Here is a 23,236-nt window from a genome sequence, read left to right on the forward strand (position 1 = left end):
AATAATAAAAATCCTTATTTTTAAAGTCGGACAAACAAACAACAAGGAACATGGTAGGGGGTCATTTTGTGGGAGGGTACTGGAGTATTTGGAGAAAACTTGCATGTCTGAGCAGGCGACCACCATACCCTTTCACATACAACCACTGCTGATCACGGGGACCACACTCGGGTTGTAGCAATGAGAAGAGAGTGCATTAACCACTCTGATACCCGGCCATCCCAGACATCCTTCCCTTTTGTGAAAGCATAATTTTACCCTTTCAAATACCAAACTAAATATATCTCACATGAAGTTTCCTGGCACTGGATCCCAGAAGTGAGATGATGAGGACCAGACCGACATTCTCTTCAGACCTTTCTTCCTGAGGACAAAGACTCTTTATAATCCTCGGGAAATCCCTTTTAATCCTAAAAACATAGAAAATATTAGCAACACAGAAAAACAATATCTATTATTGAAGCTAAAACCATCACAAAGAATCCCTTAGATTTTCAACTGAGAAGAGAAGTTCCTTTTATACATGTATGATAACCAACTTTGGAAATGTCTAATTCAATCAATGTGCATATAATCAACTAGTCTTAATCCAAAGTCAAAAAGAGAAATAGGAGTAGAAATCCATTCTCACTTGCTAATTCTGTCATCGGGAGGAATGACTGGGGTGGAAACAAACTGCTGGAGGTAGATCTTGAGAAATGTGTAGAAGTACTCTGGGAAGGCCTTGCCCCTCTGCTGAATCATATACTCCTCTGCTGAGAGACGGTGGGAGGGGTCCTTTTTAATCATGTGACGAACCAAATCCTGGAAAGAAAATGTCCAAGTACAGCATTATTTAATAACAATTCAAACAGACTCGGTACTAGATCATGTGACACACCACTAGCTAACCTAGAACAAAATTCACAGAAGATAAAATAATTCTATAAAGTACATTTTCACAATTTTGCAAACTGAATACTGCCACGCGCTGTCCACCACACAATATACAAGAATTTGACCTAGACTTACTCTGATGTAATTGTCGTCAATTTTTTCTAGGACTTTCCAGGGACTATACTCTCCATTTCTGTAGGCTAGTAACTGGGAGAAATCGAACGGTGGAGTGCCCTCCGTGAATAACTCACAAATCACACACCTGGAAAATAACTCACAAATCACACACCTGGAAAATAACCCCAAAAAATCATTCATGTATATAATATTCAAATAAATCACAAATCATACAAATGAAAAATAACTTGCAAGTCAAATACCTAAAAGTACATATAATTAGAAGAAAAAACCACCCAGATATGAGTATAGTATACAAAATATATGTATTCTGCTGACCTTGCAACTTCAGTGTAAGCATTTAAAACTATGACTCAGTCACTCAAATGAGATGCATAGGCATGATACATTTATGTACCAGTGATACACCAAATGTACATGTGGAAAGTACTAGCAGTACACCAATTGTGACATGACTTAGTTCCTTCTCTCCTCCTGGAGAATAGGGCCTCTAACATGCACCAATTGTAGTAGATGAGATATGTAAAGACTATCAAGAAAATCTGTTCCTTCACTTAAAATATTAAAAAACAACTCAAGTGCATGTTTTGTGAATTTTAATACCCAGACAAACAGCCCACTTTTGTATTTCGGTAATTTTTTAATTCTGTTTGGCATTGACCGAATTAATGAAATTGAATGTTTCTGAGGTATTTCCTTCCATGCATGTTGAAGACAGCAATGTAACTGGTTCATGGATGTTGGGTGCAGATTTTTGTAGGCCAGAATAATCCATGGATTTTCAATGCAGTTCAGGTCTGGGGAATTACCAGGCCATTCTTCTTTAGAAATAAAAAAGTTCAGTCAATTATTTCTGCACCAGTTCAGTGTTACAAGAGAAGTTGATTTTTCTTTCCTGTATTCCTTTACTACATGTACTAACATTATTTTTAAACTGTTGATTGGTTAGTTGTTGGTTTTGCTCTTGTCTTCATCTCCAGTTTGTTATCCAACTCTCCCTTTTCGTACGCAGTTGTCTAATAAAGCCACAACTTACACTCTTCCTTTGATTTTGTGGATACTTTTAAAAGAAATCTGCTTTTTCACTGAACTTGTCATTTTGTTTGATGATGTCATAGACAATGACATCAGAAGTGCATAATTATAAGGAAAATGTTCGAGTATTACCAATTAAAAAATTGCCTCTTTCAATATACATGTAGATGCAATTTTTAGAATTAAAATACAGATCAGAACAGAATTTCTTAACACCCTTTTGTCTGAATAGACAGTAGAAAATACATCTATGTTTTGATAAAATCCTTTGAAAAAGTAAGAAATATTTTTGAAAATGTCATATAATTACAAACAATGTCTTAAATTTGCATAAATGTGCAACCTGAGTTTCTCAGTATTTTTGTACATTATTTTGACCTTAAATACATGTACCTCATTTCCAACACAACTCTAACTTTATGGAGTGAAAAAAAAAAAACCCAACCTTATCACAACTATGGAAAAAGTACAATGAATTGTATAATATACAGGTAATCATACATGTACAGATGTTAACTAACCCTGCAGAAAATATATCCATTGGTGGAGTAAGGTCACCTGCTTTGACCTCATCACCTGAAGTCAAATCAATAGTCTGGCCTTGACCTTCTTGGTTCTTCAATCCACTCTCTACAAATCTTTCAGGTGCTATGTAACAGCATCTTCTTCGTGATGTGTCAAAAAAGTAGGAGAAATCTGAAGGATTATCCTGATAGGAGAAACAGAAAGTGTTTAGGAATGACTATCAGATTAATTGAAAGAATTGTATGATCATGTATATGTACAATACCTTACTAGTTTATAGTAACACTGGTGTATATATATATATATATAATTTAAGTGTTGGATCCACAACACAGATACAAGGTCAAATACAAAAAATTATACAAAGCATTAAAATGACCAACGACACGAACAACTAGATTGTCAAATTTTCGGGACGACCCGTCCCTTCTTCAGGACAAACGAAAAGAATTATTTACATAATGTGGCCAATATTAACAGAGAATAATAACAAAAACTACATATAAATACATCTAGCATTACAACTACACTAATCTACAAACATATTTACAACGCAGACTACATGTTTTTTGGTTTCTCAAGATTTTAAGATGTTGATTTTAATTGAATTTCTGTCTCCGTTGCTTGTGAACCAATCACACATTATCATCTATAGTGTTCATATATATATATATCGGAAACAGAAATTCAATTAAAATCAACATCTTAAAATCCTGAGAAACCAGAAGAAGCATCTACATGGAGGATTTTTACCTCTGGTAGATACGTTGGTTTGAAGCTGGCGAAGTCAGTAAGGAGAAGCCAATTCCAACTGCTGATCATCACGTTTTCTGCCTTTATGTCACCATGACAAACCTGTCAGAAAAAAGAATCACAGCTTAAAATTGGTGAGGTCCAAAAGAATATTCACTGATATAATTTAACAACACAGAAGTATGCCCTCAAATACTGATATATTTTAACACAGAAGCATGCCTCACATACTGATATAGTTAACAACACAGAAGCATGCCTCACATACTGATATAGTTAACAACACAGAAGCATGCCTCACATACTGATATAGTTAACAACACAGAAGTGTGCCCTCACATACTGATATAGTTAACAACACAGAGCATGCCCTCACATACTGATATAGTTAACAACACAGAGCAAGCCCTCATATACTGATATAGTTAACAACACAGAGCATGCCCTCACATACTGATATAGTTAACAACACAGAAGTATGCCCTCACATACTGATATAGTTAACAACACAGAGCATGCCCTCACATACTGATATAGTTAACAACACAGAGCATGCCCTCACATACTGATATAGTTAACAACACAGAAGTATGCCCTCACATACTGATATAGTTAACAACACAGAAGTGTGCCCTCACATACTGATATAGTTAACAACACAGAAGTGTGCCCTCACATACTGATATAGTTAACAACACAGAAGTGTGCCCTCACATACTGATATAGTTAACAACACAGAAGTGTGCCCTCACATACTGATATAGACACAGAAGTGTGCCCTCACATACTGATATAGTTAACAACACAGAGCATGCCCTCACATACTGATATAGTTAACAACACAGAAGTATGCCCTCACATACTGATATAGTTAACAACACAGAAGTGTGCTCCCACATACTGATATAGTTAACAACACAGAAGTGTGCCCTCACATACTGATATAGTTAACAACACAGAAGTATGCTCCCACATACTGATATAGTTAACAACACAGAAGTGTGCCCTCACATACTGATATAGTTAACAACACAGAAGTATGCTCCCACATACTGATATAGTTAACAACACAGAGCATGCCCTCACATACTGATATAGTTAACAACACAGAAGTATGCCCTCACATACTGATATAGTTAACAACACAGAAGTATGCCCTCACATACTGATATAGTTAACAACACAGAAGTATGTCCCTCACATACTGATATAGTTAACAACACAGAAGTGTGCCCTCACATACTGATATAGTTAACAACACAGAAGTGTGCTCCCACATACTGATATAGTTAACAACACAGAAGTGTGCCCTCACATACTGATATAGTTAACAACACAGAGCATGCCCTCACATACTGATATAGTTAACAACACAGAAGTGTGCCCTCACATACTGATATAGTTAACAACACAGAAGTATGCCCTCACATACTGATATAGTTAACACAGAGCATGCCCTCACATACTGATATAGTTAACAACACAGAAGTGTGCCCTCACATACTGATATAGTTAACAACACAGAGCATGCCCTCACATACTGATATAGTTAACAACACAGAAGTATGCCCTCATATACTGATATAGTTAACAACACAGAGCATGCCCTCACATACTGATATAGTTAACAACACAGAAGTATGCCCTCACATACTGATATAGTTAACAACACAGAAGTGTGCCCTCACATACTGATATAGTTAACACAGAGCATGCCCTCACATACTGATATAGTTAACAACACAGAAGTGTGCCCTCACATACTGATATAGTTAACAACACAGAGCATGCCCTCACATACTGATATAGTTAACAACACAGAAGTATGTCCTCATATACTGATATAGTTAACAACACAGAGCATGCCCTCACATACTGATATAGTTAACAACACAGAGCATGCCCTCACATACTGATATAGTTAACAACACAGAAGTATGCCCTCACATACTGATATAGTTAACAACACAGAGCATGCCCTCACATACTGATATAGACACAGAAGTATGCTCTCACATACTGATATAGTTAACAACACAGAGCATGCCCTCACATACTGATATAGACACAGAAGTATGCTCTCACATACTGATATAGTTAACAACACAGAAGTATGCCCTCACATACTGATATAGTTAACAACACAGAAGTGTGCCCTCACATACTGATATAGTTAACAACACAGAAGTATGCTCCCACATACTGATATAGTTAACAACACAGAAGTGTGCCCTCACATACTGATATAGTTAACAACACAGAAGTGTGCCTCACATACTGATATAGTTAACAACACAGAAGTGTGCCTCACATACTGATATAGTTAACAACACAGAAGTGTGCCCTCACATACTGATATAGTTAACAACACAGAAGTGTGCCCTCACATACTGATATAGTTAACAACACAGAAGTGTGCCCTCACATACTGATATAGTTAACAACACAGAAGTGTGCTCCCACATACTGATATAGTTAACAACACAGAAGTATGGTCCCACATAAGTTTGTACAAAACATGGATAACACTTACTTTGATTTTATGACACTGATTCAGGGCACACAATAGCTGGAAAGCTAGCCATTTTTTCTCAATTTTGTTCAGGAATGGACGTGTGCTGATTCTGTCATACAAACTGTCCTTAACATACTGCCGGAAAATCAAGGCTGCTTTGTCAGATTGCTAAGAAAGAAAAAAATATTCCTTATACTATATACATTTCATTATCACTGCACTGCAGGATATCGAGGGAGCACTGTACTTTGTGACAAAAACAATTGTTAAATCTGGTTTCATAGGAAATATGTGCTTACTATGGCCCTCTGGAATGGTAGACAATTAGAGGTGCTGCCCTGGAGTCTGATGTGAATATCTACAAGAAAAAGAAAACTGGTACACACATATATCAAATATAGATAAGTACAATGTACATGTAGCGATATGATTTGCTACTAGAACTATCATTCTAATGGGATATGATTGAATAATTTATAGCTTTCTGATGACTAAAATCCAACAAACTAGAAAAATATAGAACATTATATTCACCTGATTGTGCCTTAGAGGTGAATATTACATAACATTTGATTTTTCAAACATTAGACCAAAATAAATAAATTGGGAATTCCCCAATTGATACAATTGGCTATCATTTTCTGGACGTTCAATGAAAATTCACATCTATAATCACTGTGCACTTGGTTTTGCACTTCAGTTGCAAACAAAAATGGCCAACTACTTATTGTTTCATAAACTGTAGTAACCAGCTTTGGAGTTTCAAATTATTCAAACATGAAATAAAACAATTATTGGCATCTTTTCATGTCCAATCATAATGACCTGAAAAATGTCAATAACTAAATATCATACACTCTGCACATCATATTCAAACTGGTTCATATTTGAAATATTGCTTATTCTTATAACATTATTTATATGAGATTCAACAAAGCCATACACTACAAAGTAATGTTTCAGAAAAAATGGAATTCCTATGACCTTGATCTTCAATAATTGACCTTGGGTGATAGTTACATCACACCCTAAGGTCAAACTAAAAGTTGGGAGTCAAGAATGAGCTTACACATGAATTACACACATTTCTCCTAAAGACATAAATAGACAGAGTACTGTAGATTTCACATATCATGGTACACAAGACATGTCATTTGATGTGAAATCACTGGCAGATTTCACATATCATGGTACACAAGACATGTCATTTGATGTGAAATCACTGATCCATGTCAATTCACAAGAAATAGAGAAGCTACAGTACATGCTGAAATCACCCATTAATTTAATAATATTTGTTTCCTGGAATTGTTAGAAAACTTACCCTCTAACTTGTTCCTGTGAGAAGCCAGTGGCAGAGAAGGATCGTGAATTACAAAGACTTTCACGACAGCCAATCCTTCTTTTGTCCGAGCCCTGGCAACTTTAAAGAATCGTGTACTCCCCAAACTAAAAATAGAAACATTCAATTCTCGGATAATAATCATTATATAAGCATATGCATACATGTACATTCATATTTCATAAATTTGTGGAGGGAAAATAACTCTCCCCTGACCTGTTTTCATACTGATAATCCTGGATGTCTGTCAGATATTGGTCCACTGGTTGAATCTGAGAGGGAGCTATTCCTGTCAACTGGTTTCCCATATTACTGCTTTGAATCCATCTTATGAATCTTTAAATATGTCTCTATATATGTGGAAAATTTAACCTGCAAATACCGAGAGCTATGTTATTGTAAACAATTTTCTAAATGAAACAAATATAGCAACATACCTTTGCATTACATCTTAAAAAGATATCACTCCTATTCAAAACTATTAAAGTCTTTTCCTTTGCTCTGGATAAACTTTTATTAATTCTTATAAAACTATGATAAAGATGTATGACATTTTCATTGGTGAATCAGGTTAGCATATGTGAAGAGTCCCAACTTTTGCATATCAGCATAAAAAGCCTAGAATTTGTGTGGAGACTAGTACAATCCCAGCACAGGCGCTGCAGATTATTTCACCACAAGTGACTTAGTACCGAGTGGTTTCACACCATTTATAGATAGGTATACTAGTTTGAATAGCCCTTAATCACACTATGTACAGCTGCCGTTTCATCCCCAATGATTCAACAGAGTCATTTGTACATTATCTATTTAATATTATGATTTATAAGCTCATAGTGCATGTTATGAATTACAGCATTTACCATAATGGTCACTTAAACATATTTAAAATAAATAACACAGACCAAATATATTGTTGGCAAGGTTTTGTGATTACGTATCCTCCAAACAACCCTTGACGAATGTAGCTATTTAAATATCGGAATCAGAAGTCCGCATTTTATTGGGTTCAAGTCATACACTGGAGCCAATCAAAATGTGGTTCTCACTCTAAAGACGTGGTAGACATAAACAACGATGGCTGTGAACAAAAGATGACAATTTCTTCAATTTCTATATAAACTTCTTGTCGTATATGCAAAATAAAAATACCACAGTTTTCTTTCTAGTATATTAAATGTAAATTGCAAAGCTTGAGCCCAAAATTTAAATAGCTACATTCATCAAGGGTTTGTGTGGAGTGTACATAATCACAAAACCATGACTTGTAAGGATGATATGTTCAATCTATAAATATTTACAATTCTGACATGTACATTGTATGAAAATCTATAAATCAATTGTGCAAATAATTCATACGGTATTATACTGTTTCAGGGCTCGCGCTGCCCATCGCATTTGTTGCATTTTGCGATTTTTCAGAAAAAAATGCGACAGAAATTCCGGAAATGCGACACGGACATTTCGTATTTTAGTATTCGCGCGCCATTTTGAATTTCAGCTGTTGGCATCCAAACAGCCTCAGGGCTGTTTTACCTGTGCAGAATGTGGATACCCTGTCGCATGGGAACAATAAGACTTAGGGGCGTCTTGTTTATTTAGCAGTTTACACAAAACAAAGGGTTGATCCTCTATGTGCAGGTAGGTGTGAATGAAATGAACTTTGCGCGTGCCAGTTGCCTACAGTACATATCGTAAATATAGAGATACCCGAGTCATTACTGGGGAGCTACCTGTTTTGTACTAGATGGAATAAAAAGCGTGTGATTGTGCACACAAGCTAGTCAATGGAAGATACTTCCGTGTTAATAAAAATACATAAAATTTAATTTGTCGGTTCATCACAGTACAAAAGCGATTTCATCTAGAAAGGTAAACTAGAATGTTCAGCTATATTTTCTAATCCATTTGACGTTAGTATAGTGTATAAATAGAGGAATGTTGGGAAATTGCATTATTCTTTAGGTCTTTAGTTTGATCTATTTAGAAAATGGCCATGAGGAAACGCAAAACAGTAGGTTCTTCTGAAATTGCTATTCTGTCATCTTTTGACTTCACATCATCTTAAGCCATTTAAAATTTATTTCAGACTTCATGAAGTCCCTTCTCCTCTACATGATGAGATTCACCAAAGGACCACTTTGTCATTCTGGATTTCAAGATGAAAACAGGATTCTTCAGTGAAAATGTGATGTGAAACTATGATCATGTGTTATGTATTACAGTAATTAATTTTCAGTAACTTTGTCATCAGTGACTTTTTCTAGACTGCAAATTTAATGAGTAATATATGTCATTTACACTACTAAAATGATTAATAAACATTTAGAAACTCATTTCTTGTCTTTATTTAATATAGCCAGTTTATATGCTATGATATACTCCTATTTTTTCTGGTATGAAATAGAATTGAGTCAACTTAGCCAAAAACAATATTTAGAAATAAAACCATGATTGTGCTGCAATGTCATCAGACTGACTAAAAAGAAATCTGCTGAAATACAATCGATTTTCACAATATCCTAATAATTATAGTGATAAAAGCTAAACAAAGCTATGTTGTATACATTGTGTAAGAATAATCAGAGATATGATATGTTGTATATGCCTCTTGAATAATATACATGAAATATAGATCTACAGTAAACGTGTATGAGTCGATGCACGCGCGCCAGGTTGCGACACAAAATTTTGGTCCAGTGTGAGCCCTGTGTTTGGTGACTTAAAAGATACCCAGTACTATAAATTATACATGAATTATTAGTGTTACTTTAAATAGTCTCGTATCGTTTAAAAAATACCAGTATAGCATGGGTTTCATTGTTCATGGCAGGCCTCTCCAAACTTAGAATTGCATAATCAGTAAATTGCTCAGTCATCATTTTGTACCCTGTAGATATTCTTGATGCATAAAACTGGTTCTCTTAAGAACTGGGCATCAAAAACGTTACATAGATATACATTGTACCATATCATGATATAACAATACTATTGACATTGCAACGCAATATTCACAATTGCAATTTCTCTCACTAGGCCTAGCTTAGATCAGTCCCTCCCCTTAGTTAGGAACACGATGTCAACAATATTAGGCATGTTAGTGTATGAACTTACAACTCCGGATAGTAAAGTATGATAAAGTATCTGTACGTCATTCACTCATTATATCTCTAACCCAGGCTGTTTCTTCATTAGCACCACAACCTTATTCCAAAACAATGGGAGACGCAAGACGCAGCTAATCGTCTTCAAAACCGGAAGTAAACAATGTAGTCTCTAACCATTCGCTTTTTATCTTTAATTTGTCATATTTGATTAAAATGATATTTATTGATATTTATGGAAATAAAAAAACAAAAACAACACGATTCCTTTATGATTGACTTAAAGCGATAATGTAATCACTAAATCGTAATGATTTTTATTTGAGAGTACCGGCTCGACAACATGGCAGACTATGAGACTGTATTGACGCAGTCTTTTCCAAATATTGACTCGGAAATCGTTCATTATGTGAATGGTGAGCTTTTTGTTAAGTATTAATACTTATCTCTAGCAATTTATATTCTCTAGATAAACTTGATCGCAATGATATAATGGATTTGACTCGCCTGGCCATGCTTGTTGGCGGTCTCCTTTTTGCCTTGGAATAACAATGCAAAAAAAAAACCATAAGTCCTAAATTATATTCATGATATGTAATTGTTATGTATATGTTAAAATAATTATGGTTATGAAGACCAGGCGTTAGCTAAACGTTGAGGTGGTGATTTCTTACCAAATAATCTTATTAATTATTCTGTCACAAGAAAGACGATGTATGTTTCTTTACTTTTAATGGCAGAGAGACAACCTCCAGGGAGGGTAAAATACTGTAAACAAAAATAAGATCCTATTACAACAGGTTCTGCACAAAAGATAAGTGGCATGGTTTATAATAAACATGTAATATGTTATTCAGAACATATCTACACATTTCATGCTAAAGATATCAAATTTCAGTAAATCAAGAATAACATGCACCAAAAGCTTTACAAAGTTATCAAAAATCTTGAATTCTAAATACACACACTAGAAGACTTATAAAATATTGATACTGATATGTGAAAACTTAAATGTAAACATCACAACCTTTGAGAAAAAATTTAAACTGTGAGCAATTTACACAGAGCGATTTACATATCGAACACGTGAAAGGTCAATATATAGTACGTTCAGAAAATAAGCGAGCGTGCCCCATTTACACAGAAAGAAATAATAACAGCAATGAATAACATCATTAAAGATCTATCAGAGATAAGATAACCATGAAATATCAATAATCAAATTTAGACAATATAAACTACCTGCATGTCATGATATACTGGCTGCCTATCACATCGGGGTCAACAAGTGTACAATAACAAATATGCGTATGCATTCTTAATATGACTTGCATTTAACATAAAAGTTAATAAAGAGATTAAAAACTTACACTTTGGTGCCATGAAGTTGTGGAAAGTTGGAAGTCAAAATGCATGAGTACGGGTACCATGCCGTGAACGTGCTGGGAGCTTTTTGTAACATACAAAACAAAACCAATCCCGGACAAATATAAAAAAAAAAAAATCCGGAATCCAGCACACTCCCCTCCTGATTTTTATAAAAAAATCACTACATCAAATTCAATATGCTAAACTAGCAAAATCATACATACATAATACATAAAATCAAATATCAGTCATTATCCATGAAAATTGAGTCACTAATCATCTGAAGATACCAACAGGACAAGATCGACTACGGGTCGAACGAACACACAAATCTTGTTTTCCTTATAGAGTTTGATTTCCACTTTCCTGACAAGGAAATCGTCACTTGGAAAAAGTTTCGTCACTATTGCCATAGGCCACATGGATCTATGAAAATCCTTCTCTTTTACAAGAACAATATCACCGACATTCAAGTTCACTTCTGGAGATGCACGAGTGATGTGATCCACCGTTCCCATTTCGATTTCAATTGAGGCGGTAACTCTTCATCCCAATTTACAGGTCCTGAGACTGACATTATTTCCCTGAGAAGCAATTTCCCATACAAAGTCATGGGGGCTGCAAATCCTATGGGATCAAACAGACTATTGATCACTGATAACGCACCTCTACGGGTATAGGGTTTGTTTTCTGTCGACGCTCTGAACACAAATCTATCAGTAGAAATGTCCCATGATAATCCTAGACTGCGCTGAATTGGCGGAGTGTCAGATCCAAGATCCAATTCCTTGAGATCTGCTGACAAATCATCTGATGGGAAATTCTGTAACACAGTTGTGCTGTTCGAGACAATCTTATGCAAACGCAACCGTCCTCCAATTTCTAACGCTTTCTGTGTGCGCTTCATGAGATCAATTGCCGAGTCAGGATCTGGACAAGAAATGAGTCCATCGTCCACATAAAAGTTTTTACAGACAAAATCTCGGACATCACTGTCTGCATTCTCAACGGATTTTCTGAGACAAAAGGTTGCAACAGATGGAGACGGAGAGTTTCCGAAAACATGGACTGTCATCCTGTAGTCCATCAACAGTTGTGAAATGTCATTATTTTCGTGCCACACAAATCGTAAATAATTGCGATGAGTTTCGTCCACCTTGAAGTTGTAAAACATGTGCTCCACGTCAGCTGTAAGAGCTATAGCTTCCTTCCGAAATCGCAAGAGTACTCCCAATAAATTATTGGTTAAATCCGGTCCTTTCATTAATACGTCATTCAAAGACGTTCCCCTGAACACTGCTGACGAATCGAAGACGACTCTAACTTTTCCAGGTTTCTTGGGATGATAAATTCCGAAAAACGGTAGGTACCATTGTTCACTAAGTGTTGGCAAAGGTGGTGCTACCTCAGCATGACCGTTTTCGAACATTTTTCCCATGAATTCAACAACGTGTTTCTTCTTGACTTCATCTTTCTGGAGTGAACGGTCTAATGATTTAACACGCTGCAAGGCTTGAGTTCTGTTGTTAGGCAACAGCTTTCTATTTTCGCGAAAGGGAAGTGGTGCAGTCCAGCGATCATCACAGTCCTTCGTAACCTTACTTTCCATGAGACTTATAAAAAGCTCGTCTTCCACTGATGGACCAAGCCTCTCATCCTGTGGCGTTTTCTCGAAGATCGAGTTTTCTTTGATGGTTAACGTGTTAACACATGGTTCCAGATAGGTTGCTCTACCATTAGCAAGAATGTGAGTTTTGCTAACTGTGATTGTTTGAACAGATTCACGTCCATGGAGAGCTCCAATACAAGATTCACCAACCACAACCCAACCAAGAGGTAATTTGTGAGCGTAGGGTAAGTTATCACCGCCTAACCTCTGATCCACAACATGGTGTGCTTGTATAACGTCACGACCTATCAAGAGTTCTATGTGTACACTGTCATCAACTGGTGGTATGTACGATACCAAATCACAAAGATGAGGAAAGTTTTTCACTACTTCCGGAGAAGGTATTTCATGTCTATTATCGGGAATGTCTGAACACTCGATAAGAGACGGAATCTTAATCCTGACACTATGATCTGCGGACTCAACAACATAATTGTTGCCTTTTCTGCCAGTCGCGGAAACTTTCCCTGAACAGGTTGATAAAGTGAAGTTTATGTGTTCCGAATGATCATCAAAGTTGTCAAACAGTTCCGGTTTTCCAAGGGAGTAATTGCTTTGATCGTCGATCAATGCGTAGACCTTGCGAGCCTGCATGGGTTGGTCCTCATTGTAGACATACACTTGTAGAATTTTTGCGCATGACTTGCTACAAATTTTGTCAGTCCCACAAACCTGTGTACATTTTGTATTAACACCGGTCCGTGACTCCCCTCCATGCCGATTGTCATCTTCTGTAAGATTCTCATCCTTGTTATGAGAGGGTTGCTGTACATTTTGAACACGCAATACATGAAGTCCAGTCGGGTGACTTGTCTGATTACAAACATCACATCGGATAGTCTCTTGGCATTTGTTCTTGGTGTGTCGTTTCAAACTGCAGCAACGGAAACAAAGTTTGTTTTTCTTTAGAATCTCCATTCGCTCTTTCATGGGTTTCTGACGGAAAGTCCTGCACTGATTCAAATTGTGGTTTGTGTTGTGCACGGGGCACATCAATTTGTCCTCAGCTGTAGAGTTTGTAGAAAGTTCCGTTTTCCTTGCGTTCACGCGAATTTGGGGTTGATTATTTGCTGACTGTTTCTGAGAAGATAGTGTGCTAGTGTTGTACTGAAAACTCGGGTCAGTGCGCCATTTTGCCATGTCGTAGATGAAGTTGACAAAATAACTGAACGGAGGAAATAGCATTCCATGTTGATTTTTGTAAGTATTGGCGCGAGATGACCACTTTTCTTGTAGATTGGTCGGCAAGCGAGATACTATTTGGTTTACTCCTGTGGATGAATCATACATTGCAAGCACTGAAGAATAGAGCGGGTTGGCCTTGACACACTGAATTTCACTCAAGAGGTCGTACAAATCATAAAGTCGTTTGCTGTCAGCCGGAGTGTTTGAAAGCTTTGGGAAGTTCGTAAGTTTGTTTCGTAAGCACGCTTCTATCAATTCAGGACTGCCATACCGAATGTCAAGTCTATCCCACAATTTGTGTAATGCATCCACGTGATTTCCTGCACTGGCCGTTTTTATGCATTCAGCCTGCCTGGATGAATCTGGACCCAGCCATTTGATCATGAGATCCAGTTCCTCTGATGGTGTAACTGCAAGTTCTAACATTACAGCTTTAAATGTTTGTTTCCAAGACAAATATTGGATGGGACTATCATTGTATTTAATGAGACGCGAAAGCACTACATCTTTTCTGGCCATCATCCTAGTCATTATCTGACAAAGTTCAACCTGCGAATTGTCTACATGTGGCATCATATTGACTGATGTGTAGCGATTACCGTATTGTGATCCTGAGGTTTGAGTAGTCACCGGATTTGGCTGAGACGGTAAACTCGAATATGGCACAAAGGTAGGCGTTTGAGTAGTCACTATAGAATTTGCCTGAGATAGTATACCCGAACGCGGCATAAAGGTTGGCACTTCAGTATTTAATAAGTGATTCGGCTGAGGCAGTATGCTCGAATGTGGCACAAAGGTTGGCGCTTCAGTATTCAATAGATGATTCGGCTGAGATAGTACGTCTGAACGCGGCGCAAAGGGTGGCGGCAAATCATACACATGACTTGTTTGTGATGAAGTTGCAAGCAAGGGACTAGAGTGTACCATGGTTTGCGTTGGTTGATATGCTGTACGCCAATTTTCATTCATAGGTGTGGAACATAAATTTGCCAATGTCGATAAAGGAACAAATGTTTCACTAGACTGCATAGATGTTTGCACAGTTGACGTGAATGCACTATCAGTGAATTGCACACGAGGTCGCACAGCTGATGTGAACGTGCTATCAGTGGACTGTACAGGCGGTTGCACAGCGGATGTCAAAGTACTTGTAATTGCTTGCACAGGTGGCTGAACAGAAGTGTTAGTGGAATTCACAAAATGTTGTTGAATAAATTCACTTGTCCTTGCTTGTCGAGCTTCAGTAATAGATTCTGTTTCTATATCATCTAACTGTTCTGCATTTTCCATCACATTCAGTGCTGATTGTAAGGCTTCGGTTTCTTGTTGGATTTCAAGTAGACTGATTTCCGCTTCCAATGCTGCCTTTTGGGTCATAATGGCAGCTTGTTTCTCGACGTATTTCATTTTCACTTTCGCAGCCTCAAGTGCAGCTCTTTTCTGAATAATCGCAGACTGAGTAGATGAAAGGATTGATCGGCCTGATCCAGATTTAACGCTTTGTCTGTCACAGCTAGGATCTTTTGTTGCAACTTGTGTGCGTTGAGCGAGAACCTCGGTAACAGCCCTCGTTACATTATCTCTTAATTTCAAATGTGAAATCCTTTCTGTTTCGCTTTCAACTGATCTGTGTTTTACAAGAAAGTCAACATAATGATCTGAAAGTCTTTTAAAATCACCACTAGCTTGTTTTATCTGCTTATGTACCATCTCTGCATCCGATATTTCTGGATATTCCTGAAGAGTGGATATTAGGACATCAATTTCCTTTTGAATATGTTTTATTTCCCTATCATATTTCCTGCATCTGTCCATGAACAACTCGGCTCCAGCCTCTGTGAGTTTCCTTTCCCGTTCCATAGCCATGTCGAAGTTATTTTACTATTCTGTCACAAGAAAGACGATGTATGTTTCTTTACTTTTAATGGCAGAGAGACAACCTCCAGGGAGGGTAAAATACTGTAAACAAAAATAAGATCCTATTACAACAGGTTCTGCACAAAAGATAAGTGGCATGGTTTATAATAAACATGTAATATGTTATTCAGAACATATCTACACATTTCATGCTAAAGATATCAAATTTCAGTAAATCAAGAATAACATGCACCAAAAGCTTTACAAAGTTATCAAAAATCTTGAATTCTAAATACACACACTAGAAGACTTATAAAATATTGATACTGATATGTGAAAACTTAAATGTAAACATCACAACCTTTGAGAAAAAATTTAAACTGTGAGCAATTTACACAGAGCGATTTACATATCGAACACGTGAAAGGTCAATATATAGTACGTTCAGAAAATAAGCGAGCGTGCCCCATTTACACAGAAAGAAATAATAACAGCAATGAATAACATCATTAAAGATCTATCAGAGATAAGATAACCATGAAATATCAATAATCAAATTTAGACAATATAAACTACCTGCATGTCATGATATACTGGCTGCCTATCACATCGGGGTCAACAAGTGTACAATAACAAATATGCGTATGCATTCTTAATATGACTTGCATTTAACATAAAAGTTAATAAAGAGATTAAAAACTTACACTTTGGTGCCATGAAGTTGTGGAAAGTTGGAAGTCAAAATGCATGAGTACGGGTACCATGCCGTGAACGTGCTGGGAGCTTTTTGTAACATACAAAACAAAACCAATCCCGGACAAATATAAAAAAAAAAAAATCCGGAATCCAGCACATTAATTAATTTAATTCAATGATTGTTGCGACTTATGTGAGTATTAATAATTACAGACTGAGGACAACTAAAGCATCCACAAAATCACGTCATATTTCAAACGTGTTTTTTTTATTACTGTTTAATGTCCCTCGAGAATTTTTCACTCATATGCCATCACCATTGCTGATGAAGGGCTGCAAAATTTAGACCTATGCTTGGCACTTATGGCCATAATCCGAGATTCCTCTGACTCTTAACCCCGCTTTTATTTTGTGACTTCTGCGGGGGAGAGTCAGAGCGGACTCCATATTGAAAAGTGGGAATTCAGCGACACCAGCTGGTGTCGCTGCTTTACCTACCTCTTACAACTTCATTTCGCGGATCTATCTTCCAAGACGTGAGAATTCAGTTATCGGAAGATTATTCTACAAATACATCATGATTAATACGATGCTATCGCCGTTTAAACGATGGAATTTTGTGTTTACATGTGCTGACATCATGCACAAAGAAATCAAATGGCGAGGCGGCGACCTAATTCAAGTGATGCTCCATTTGTCGGTGTTAGGGCCGTTTAAACGGCGATAGCATCGTATTAATCATGATGTATTTGTAGAATAATCTTCCGATAACTGAATTCTCACGTCTTGGAAGATAGATCCGCGAAATAAAGTTGTAAGAGGTAGGTAAAGCAGCGACACCAGCTGGTGTCGCTGAATTCCCACTTTTCAATATAGAGTCCGCTCTGACTCTCCCCCGCACATGTCAAATATAAAAGCGGGGGTAAGAGTCAGAGGAATCTCGGATTATTATGGCCTTTGAGCAGGGAGGGATCTCTATCGTCGCCACATGTGCTGTGACAAGGGATCTCGGTTTTTGCGGTCTCATCCAAAGGACCGTCAGATTTAGTTGCCTTGTACAGCAAGCAATAGGTACTGAGGACCAAATTTAACCCGGATTCCCACGGGACCAAACAGATTTTATGATTTACCCAACAAAAGGAGACGTAGAGTTGATCGGCCAATACTATCATGGAGAGAGCTGACGGAGAAAGATCGTAGAGAATGGAAGCTCTCTACTGCCGACCCTCATGACCGGAAAAAATGGAGATCTGAGGTGAGATCTGCCATGTGTGCAGCTAGCCAGATACCTGGAAGGGGGCCCACCAGTGTGGACAATATCCGTAATTCTGCACGGAAATGAAAAGGCACCGACAACAACAACAACAAAAGCATGTTTTATAGCAACCCGACAATAATATCAAGGTCATAAAATGTGGCAAGATGGTGTGTGGCTTTTGTCGGGTTCTACTAGATAGAGAACCCTGGAGATTTTTAATTATTGATAAATGTGTAGAATGTTTTTCTACCTTGATTATTGAAGATAGTGCATATAATAATCAAACGAACAAATTTCCATCCATCAGGATCAATAACCTGTTTCATTCAATTTATTGAAGAAATATGCTCTCCCTTCACTGCTGTTTAATCTATATCTGTAATCTCAGGATCTATTGAACATCACAATTTGTCAAGATGCTAATTTTTAATACATGTCCAAAATAATCTATTTGAAAGAATAATTCTAGTAAATTTGTATGAATCATCACGAAACTTTCCGTTCCTTATTTTAATTACATAAGGACTGATATTGAAGAAATTAAATTGCAGTGAAGGAACAACATTTTCTCCAATAAAATGGGTGAATTCTTTTGTATGATTAACATCCGTATTATTTTAATAATCAATGTAGTCAAACAGTTTACACACATGTTATAATTATTGGGAAAAAAAATCCAAAGTTCTCTATATTTCTTTAGAGTTCTCTGTTTAGTAGAACCTGTTTTTTGTCTGCATCTCTTTTATACATGTCAGTCTTGATTGAGAAGACATGGGCCATAAATCAACTGAACTCAGTAGGGACTATAATGAAAACATTGTAACATGAATAGGATGATGAACTAAGTAGGGGCTGTAATGAAAACATTGTAACATTAGTAAACTAAATAAGCTATATATGATATGTGGAAAAGGTTACGAGAGAAAATAAACACAGAAGTGGACGGAGGAAATTAGAGGACGGATGTGCAGCATGGAGACTTATTAAGCAGAAATGAATGCATAGAAAAAACTTATGAGATGTTACAAGCAAATACAATACACAGTGCTAATGTTTCAATAATCTGTTTGGTGCTGTTTGAGACAAAATGGCTACAAAAGCTGTGTGTTCAAAGAGAAAATACGTATCCGATTTGTTGTTTGTAGACCATTGAAAATAATTCATTGGTAAAAAATAATTTTTCTGATAAAAGTCAAGTTGTCATTGGAAGTAATTGTAAGGTATTTATGGAGAAAAAGTTATGAACCCTGGCTGCCGGATAGCATTTCTTCAGGAACTGATAAGAAATTTAGTGTTGTGGTTTGTATGTAGGAAGAGTCGACCATACACCATTTGTTTTAACGCATGTTGACATCTTAGATACCTTTTCAGGAATGTTAGAAGATGGCCATGATGATTTTCAGACGTCAGAAGATTTGTATGATGCTATTGGAGGAATCCTGCAGGGAACTGATGATAGCAAGACAGATGATGAAATCAAAAATATCTGTGGAAATCTGCACTCCTTAATGTCATTGTAAGTCATCTAAAGGCATATAAGTAATTTTGACGCATAAAAACTTTTTATACTTATGATATTGATTGACCTATTTGTCGATTTAGATTTCAAACATATTTCTTTAGCAATTAATTCCGTAGAGGCAATTTTAGCATGGTTTGTGTGTGTACAATACCATTTTGTTTTAAACGTTTTCTTGTCTCTTTACCAGGACCCAGAATAAAGATTCAGCTACTTCAGTCAATAAGTTACTGAATGCTCCTGTTCAGTTATCAAGCCTTCACACGAGCATAGAGAATGTCAAACAGTCTAATAGTATATGGATATCCAAAAGAGACAGCAACACAGTGAGTTGTTTCAAAAGAGATTTAAAGACTTTAATGAAAGACCTAGTGTTTAGCTCAGCTGAAGTTTCCTGATGAAAGTTTGTCAGTCATCTGTTATCATTTTTAACGTCTCCTCTAGAACTACGGGGCTACTTTCCACTGAATTTGCAACAAAGCATCTGTAGGTAGGGCCGTGTTTGTTCAAAAGAAGAGTCACATCCTATTTTAAGGGGAAATAATGAAGAAATAGTGGAAATAGGGTGATGTGTTTAAAAAATATCTTCCAGAGAATCAAAATAAGTCAAAATATGTACAAAAATGGAGATTTATAGTTTTTTAAGCCCATGAGGCTACAATGGTGGTTCAACGATGCAGATAGGAATGTAATGGAAAATTTCTTTATAAGATCTATGTAAAAACCACCTGGATGCAATTTGCCAAATGAATATGCAAGCATCCATTTTGTATAGATTCAGGTTTGTTTAATCCATGTCCAAGATGAGGCCACAGTGGGGTTTTAAAGTTTTATACATGTATACAGTACCCGCAACGTTACTCATGGCATTTTTATCATGTGTGTATCCTATTGTATCATGCATGTATCCTATAGGATCGTGTTTTGCGTTTATCAGGTTTTCTGTTTTTTATCGTGTTTTACATTGATCAGGTCTATCGTGTTTTGCGTTTATTAGTATACATTCATATAGTATTTATTCTAATTGGTTCAAACCCTGTCCCATAAGCAATACTACAGTTGGGATGTAATGTTTTGAAAATAGAAAAGTTTTTAAAATCCTCCTTTTGAGAGCTATAAGGATAAATTAGTGTAAGTGATATGGAAGAGACCTCATGTAGTGTAAATTCAGTTTTCTTTATTCCATGAAACTCACAGATACCAGACCATGTGCTCACTAGGCATTTAAAGATTTACATTTATAGTGTCCCAAACATTTATAGTGTTCCTGTATGAGCAGGGTAATTCAGGTGATCATTGTGACATTTTTGTATTGTTTGTGTATCTTTCAAACCTGTTTTCTTTTACAGCTTGTTGACCAAAAGAAGTTGGATAAAGCAGAGGCTCAGATAAAGAAAAAACAGGAAAGGAAATCCGACAACAAAATTAAACTGATGTAAATATGTATAGCATGTGATGCTTATATTAACTCTACCACTCATAATAACTATATATACAATGTATACGGACAGCTGTCCATTTAAATCCATAAATAACTACAGTAAAACTCTGATATAGCGAATTTCTGCGGACACTTTGTAAAAATTCGCTTTAAGCGTAATTCGCTATACGTTTATAGCGAATTCATGATTAAAATATAACGAATTCATTATAAAACTGATTTGTTCTACATGCATATCAGTTGCATAAGAAAGCAGCAATCAATATACTTGAGTTTGTATTGTCTCTAAGAAAAATTAAGCCCATGTATTTTCGAGAAGAAATATTTTTGTACAAGATATACACACACTGATTTATATATGATAATTTATCTTTAGGGATTGTTAAGTAACGCAAGAACATGTCGAAAGAAAAATATCAACAAAATTATGTGTAATACATACAGTCTATCACAGTTTTCATTTACTTGTTGCTTTACACAAATAAACGAGTGTACGATATAATAAATGCAATCAAACTTCAAATTTAATTAACGATAATAGGAAACAATACCGACAGTATATTTGCTAAATGTATGTGTAAGTATTGTTTTGCGTTAACAAACTCTTTTTGAAAAAATACAAAAAGAAATTTCGTAATAAGCAATTGTTAAAATTCACGAGTTTAAAAGGGGAAAAAAATTGTTATAAAAGGTGATTTTTACGTTCATTTTTAATTCAAGGGGAATGTGAACTTACTTCGTTATATCCGTAAATTCGCTATAAACGCAGATTTTTATATAGAATATATAAAGAATTTGCCAGGGAAATCGATTTCACTTCGCTATAGCCGTAATTTCGCTATATTCGAGTTTTACTGTATATACAATGTATACGGACAGTTGTCGATTTAAATCCATAAATAACTATATACAATGTATACGAACAGCTGTCCATTTAAATTCATAAATAACTATACAATGTATACGGACAGCTGTCCATTTAAATTCATAAATAACTATATACAATGTATACGGACAGCTGTCCATTTAAATTCATAAATAACTATACACAATGTATACAGACAGCTGTCCATTTAAATCCTTAAATAACTATACACAATGTATATAGACAGCTGTCCATTTAAATCCATAAAGAGTGCTTATGCCTGTAGAAAAAAAAATCATAATTGCAAGAAAGTAATGTACATGTGCTGTACATTTATTTCACAGAGGATAACGTGCTCTAAAGTATTGGCATGAAGCATACAAAATTGCATGGCTGCAACTTACTTTTCTATGAGAATTTCAATTTAAGCACCATGGATTAAAAATTTTACAGAATTTCCTATCTTTTCAAATTGAATTTATTTGAAATTTTAGCAGTCCACTTTTAAGATGCTTTTAATTAAGAATTATATAATGACCAGTGCAAAGCTACCCTAGTTTACTGGTAACGTGATAGCTATAGAGATTGGTACTCTGTACCTCAGACCAATAGCAACTTTTTCTGTGATGATTGGACTCAAATTTGAATCACTCTTGGTTGATCTTTCATGATACACAAAAGTGTGTTTTGTATGGATTTTAATGGACAGCTGTCTTTGTGCACTTGGATAGATGCGTTGTAGTAATACATTTCTGCTTTATTTTGAGTATACATACAGGAATATGGAAGTTTGAAAACTAATGCATGTGTTGTTAAGTGATAGATTATAACTTATTTTTGAATTATGTGTTAAGGTAGCTCACTACATCAAGGTTTATACATTATGACACTATGTCACAAGATGGCGATTCAGATGTTTTATGAAATTACTTGTATCGATCAATTTGTTTGTATATCTACGTAGCTCAGTGGATAAGGTATCAGGTTGCTGACACAGATCCGTCAGTGTCATTGAAATGAATTTTTGAAAATAATTTTTTTCTCTCCAAAAATTGATTATTTTTTGACATATGTACTTGTTACATATCAT

The 23,236-nt window shown here is 36.0% G+C and overlaps 2 protein-coding genes and 3 long non-coding RNA genes across 6 annotated transcripts in view; 2 read left to right on the top strand and 3 right to left on the bottom strand.

The window, feature by feature from the left end:
* LOC125662667 (phosphoinositide 3-kinase regulatory subunit 4-like) overlaps positions 1–10,453 on the bottom strand; it is a 31,733-nt gene extending 21,280 nt beyond the window's left edge. Inside the window, exons 1-10 of one of the 2 annotated variants that reach the window (XM_048894978.2) lie at positions 10,299–10,453; positions 7,401–7,556; positions 7,167–7,291; positions 6,142–6,200; positions 5,861–6,010; positions 3,328–3,429; positions 2,571–2,758; positions 1,012–1,138; positions 632–804; positions 290–410 (exon numbers count right to left, since the gene is read on the bottom strand). In XM_048894978.2, the coding sequence (XP_048750935.2) occupies positions 290–410; positions 632–804; positions 1,012–1,138; positions 2,571–2,758; positions 3,328–3,429; positions 5,861–6,010; positions 6,142–6,200; positions 7,167–7,291; positions 7,401–7,492 (1,137 nt within the window). In that variant the 5' untranslated portion in view covers positions 7,493–7,556; positions 10,299–10,453. Of the gene's footprint in view, positions 1–289; positions 411–631; positions 805–1,011; positions 1,166–2,570; positions 2,759–3,327; positions 3,430–5,860; positions 6,011–6,141; positions 6,201–7,166; positions 7,292–7,400; positions 7,557–10,298 lie in introns of both variants that reach the window. The other variant, XM_048894970.2, reaches the window with a different exon arrangement.
* Positions 8,584–9,520, top strand: LOC130051256 (uncharacterized). The gene is made up of 2 exons (XR_008799696.1): positions 8,584–8,825; positions 9,274–9,520. It is a non-coding gene; the product is annotated as an uncharacterized LOC130051256 (long non-coding RNA).
* Positions 10,454–10,599: 146 nt separating the features above from the next.
* Positions 10,600–23,236, top strand: part of LOC125662680 (ATP-binding cassette sub-family F member 3-like) — a 35,792-nt gene continuing 23,155 nt past the window's right edge. Inside the window, exons 1-4 of the mRNA XM_048894988.2 lie at positions 10,600–10,704; positions 19,693–19,837; positions 20,031–20,166; positions 21,190–21,275. Of these exons, the coding sequence (XP_048750945.1) occupies positions 10,632–10,704; positions 19,693–19,837; positions 20,031–20,166; positions 21,190–21,275 (440 nt within the window). The 5' untranslated portion in view covers positions 10,600–10,631. The remainder of the gene's footprint in view (positions 10,705–19,692; positions 19,838–20,030; positions 20,167–21,189; positions 21,276–23,236) is intronic.
* Positions 11,006–12,127, bottom strand: LOC130051259 (uncharacterized). Its single transcript, XR_008799698.1, has 2 exons — positions 11,659–12,127; positions 11,006–11,056 (listed from the first exon to the last, which is right to left on the bottom strand). It is a non-coding gene; the product is annotated as an uncharacterized LOC130051259 (long non-coding RNA).
* Positions 16,419–17,207, bottom strand: LOC130051258 (uncharacterized). The gene is made up of 2 exons (XR_008799697.1): positions 17,072–17,207; positions 16,419–16,469 (listed from the first exon to the last, which is right to left on the bottom strand). It is a non-coding gene; the product is annotated as an uncharacterized LOC130051258 (long non-coding RNA).

This window comes from Ostrea edulis, chromosome 1 (genome assembly GCF_947568905.1).
Source record: "Ostrea edulis chromosome 1, xbOstEdul1.1, whole genome shotgun sequence".
Taxonomy (NCBI): Eukaryota; Metazoa; Mollusca; class Bivalvia; order Ostreida; family Ostreidae; genus Ostrea; species Ostrea edulis.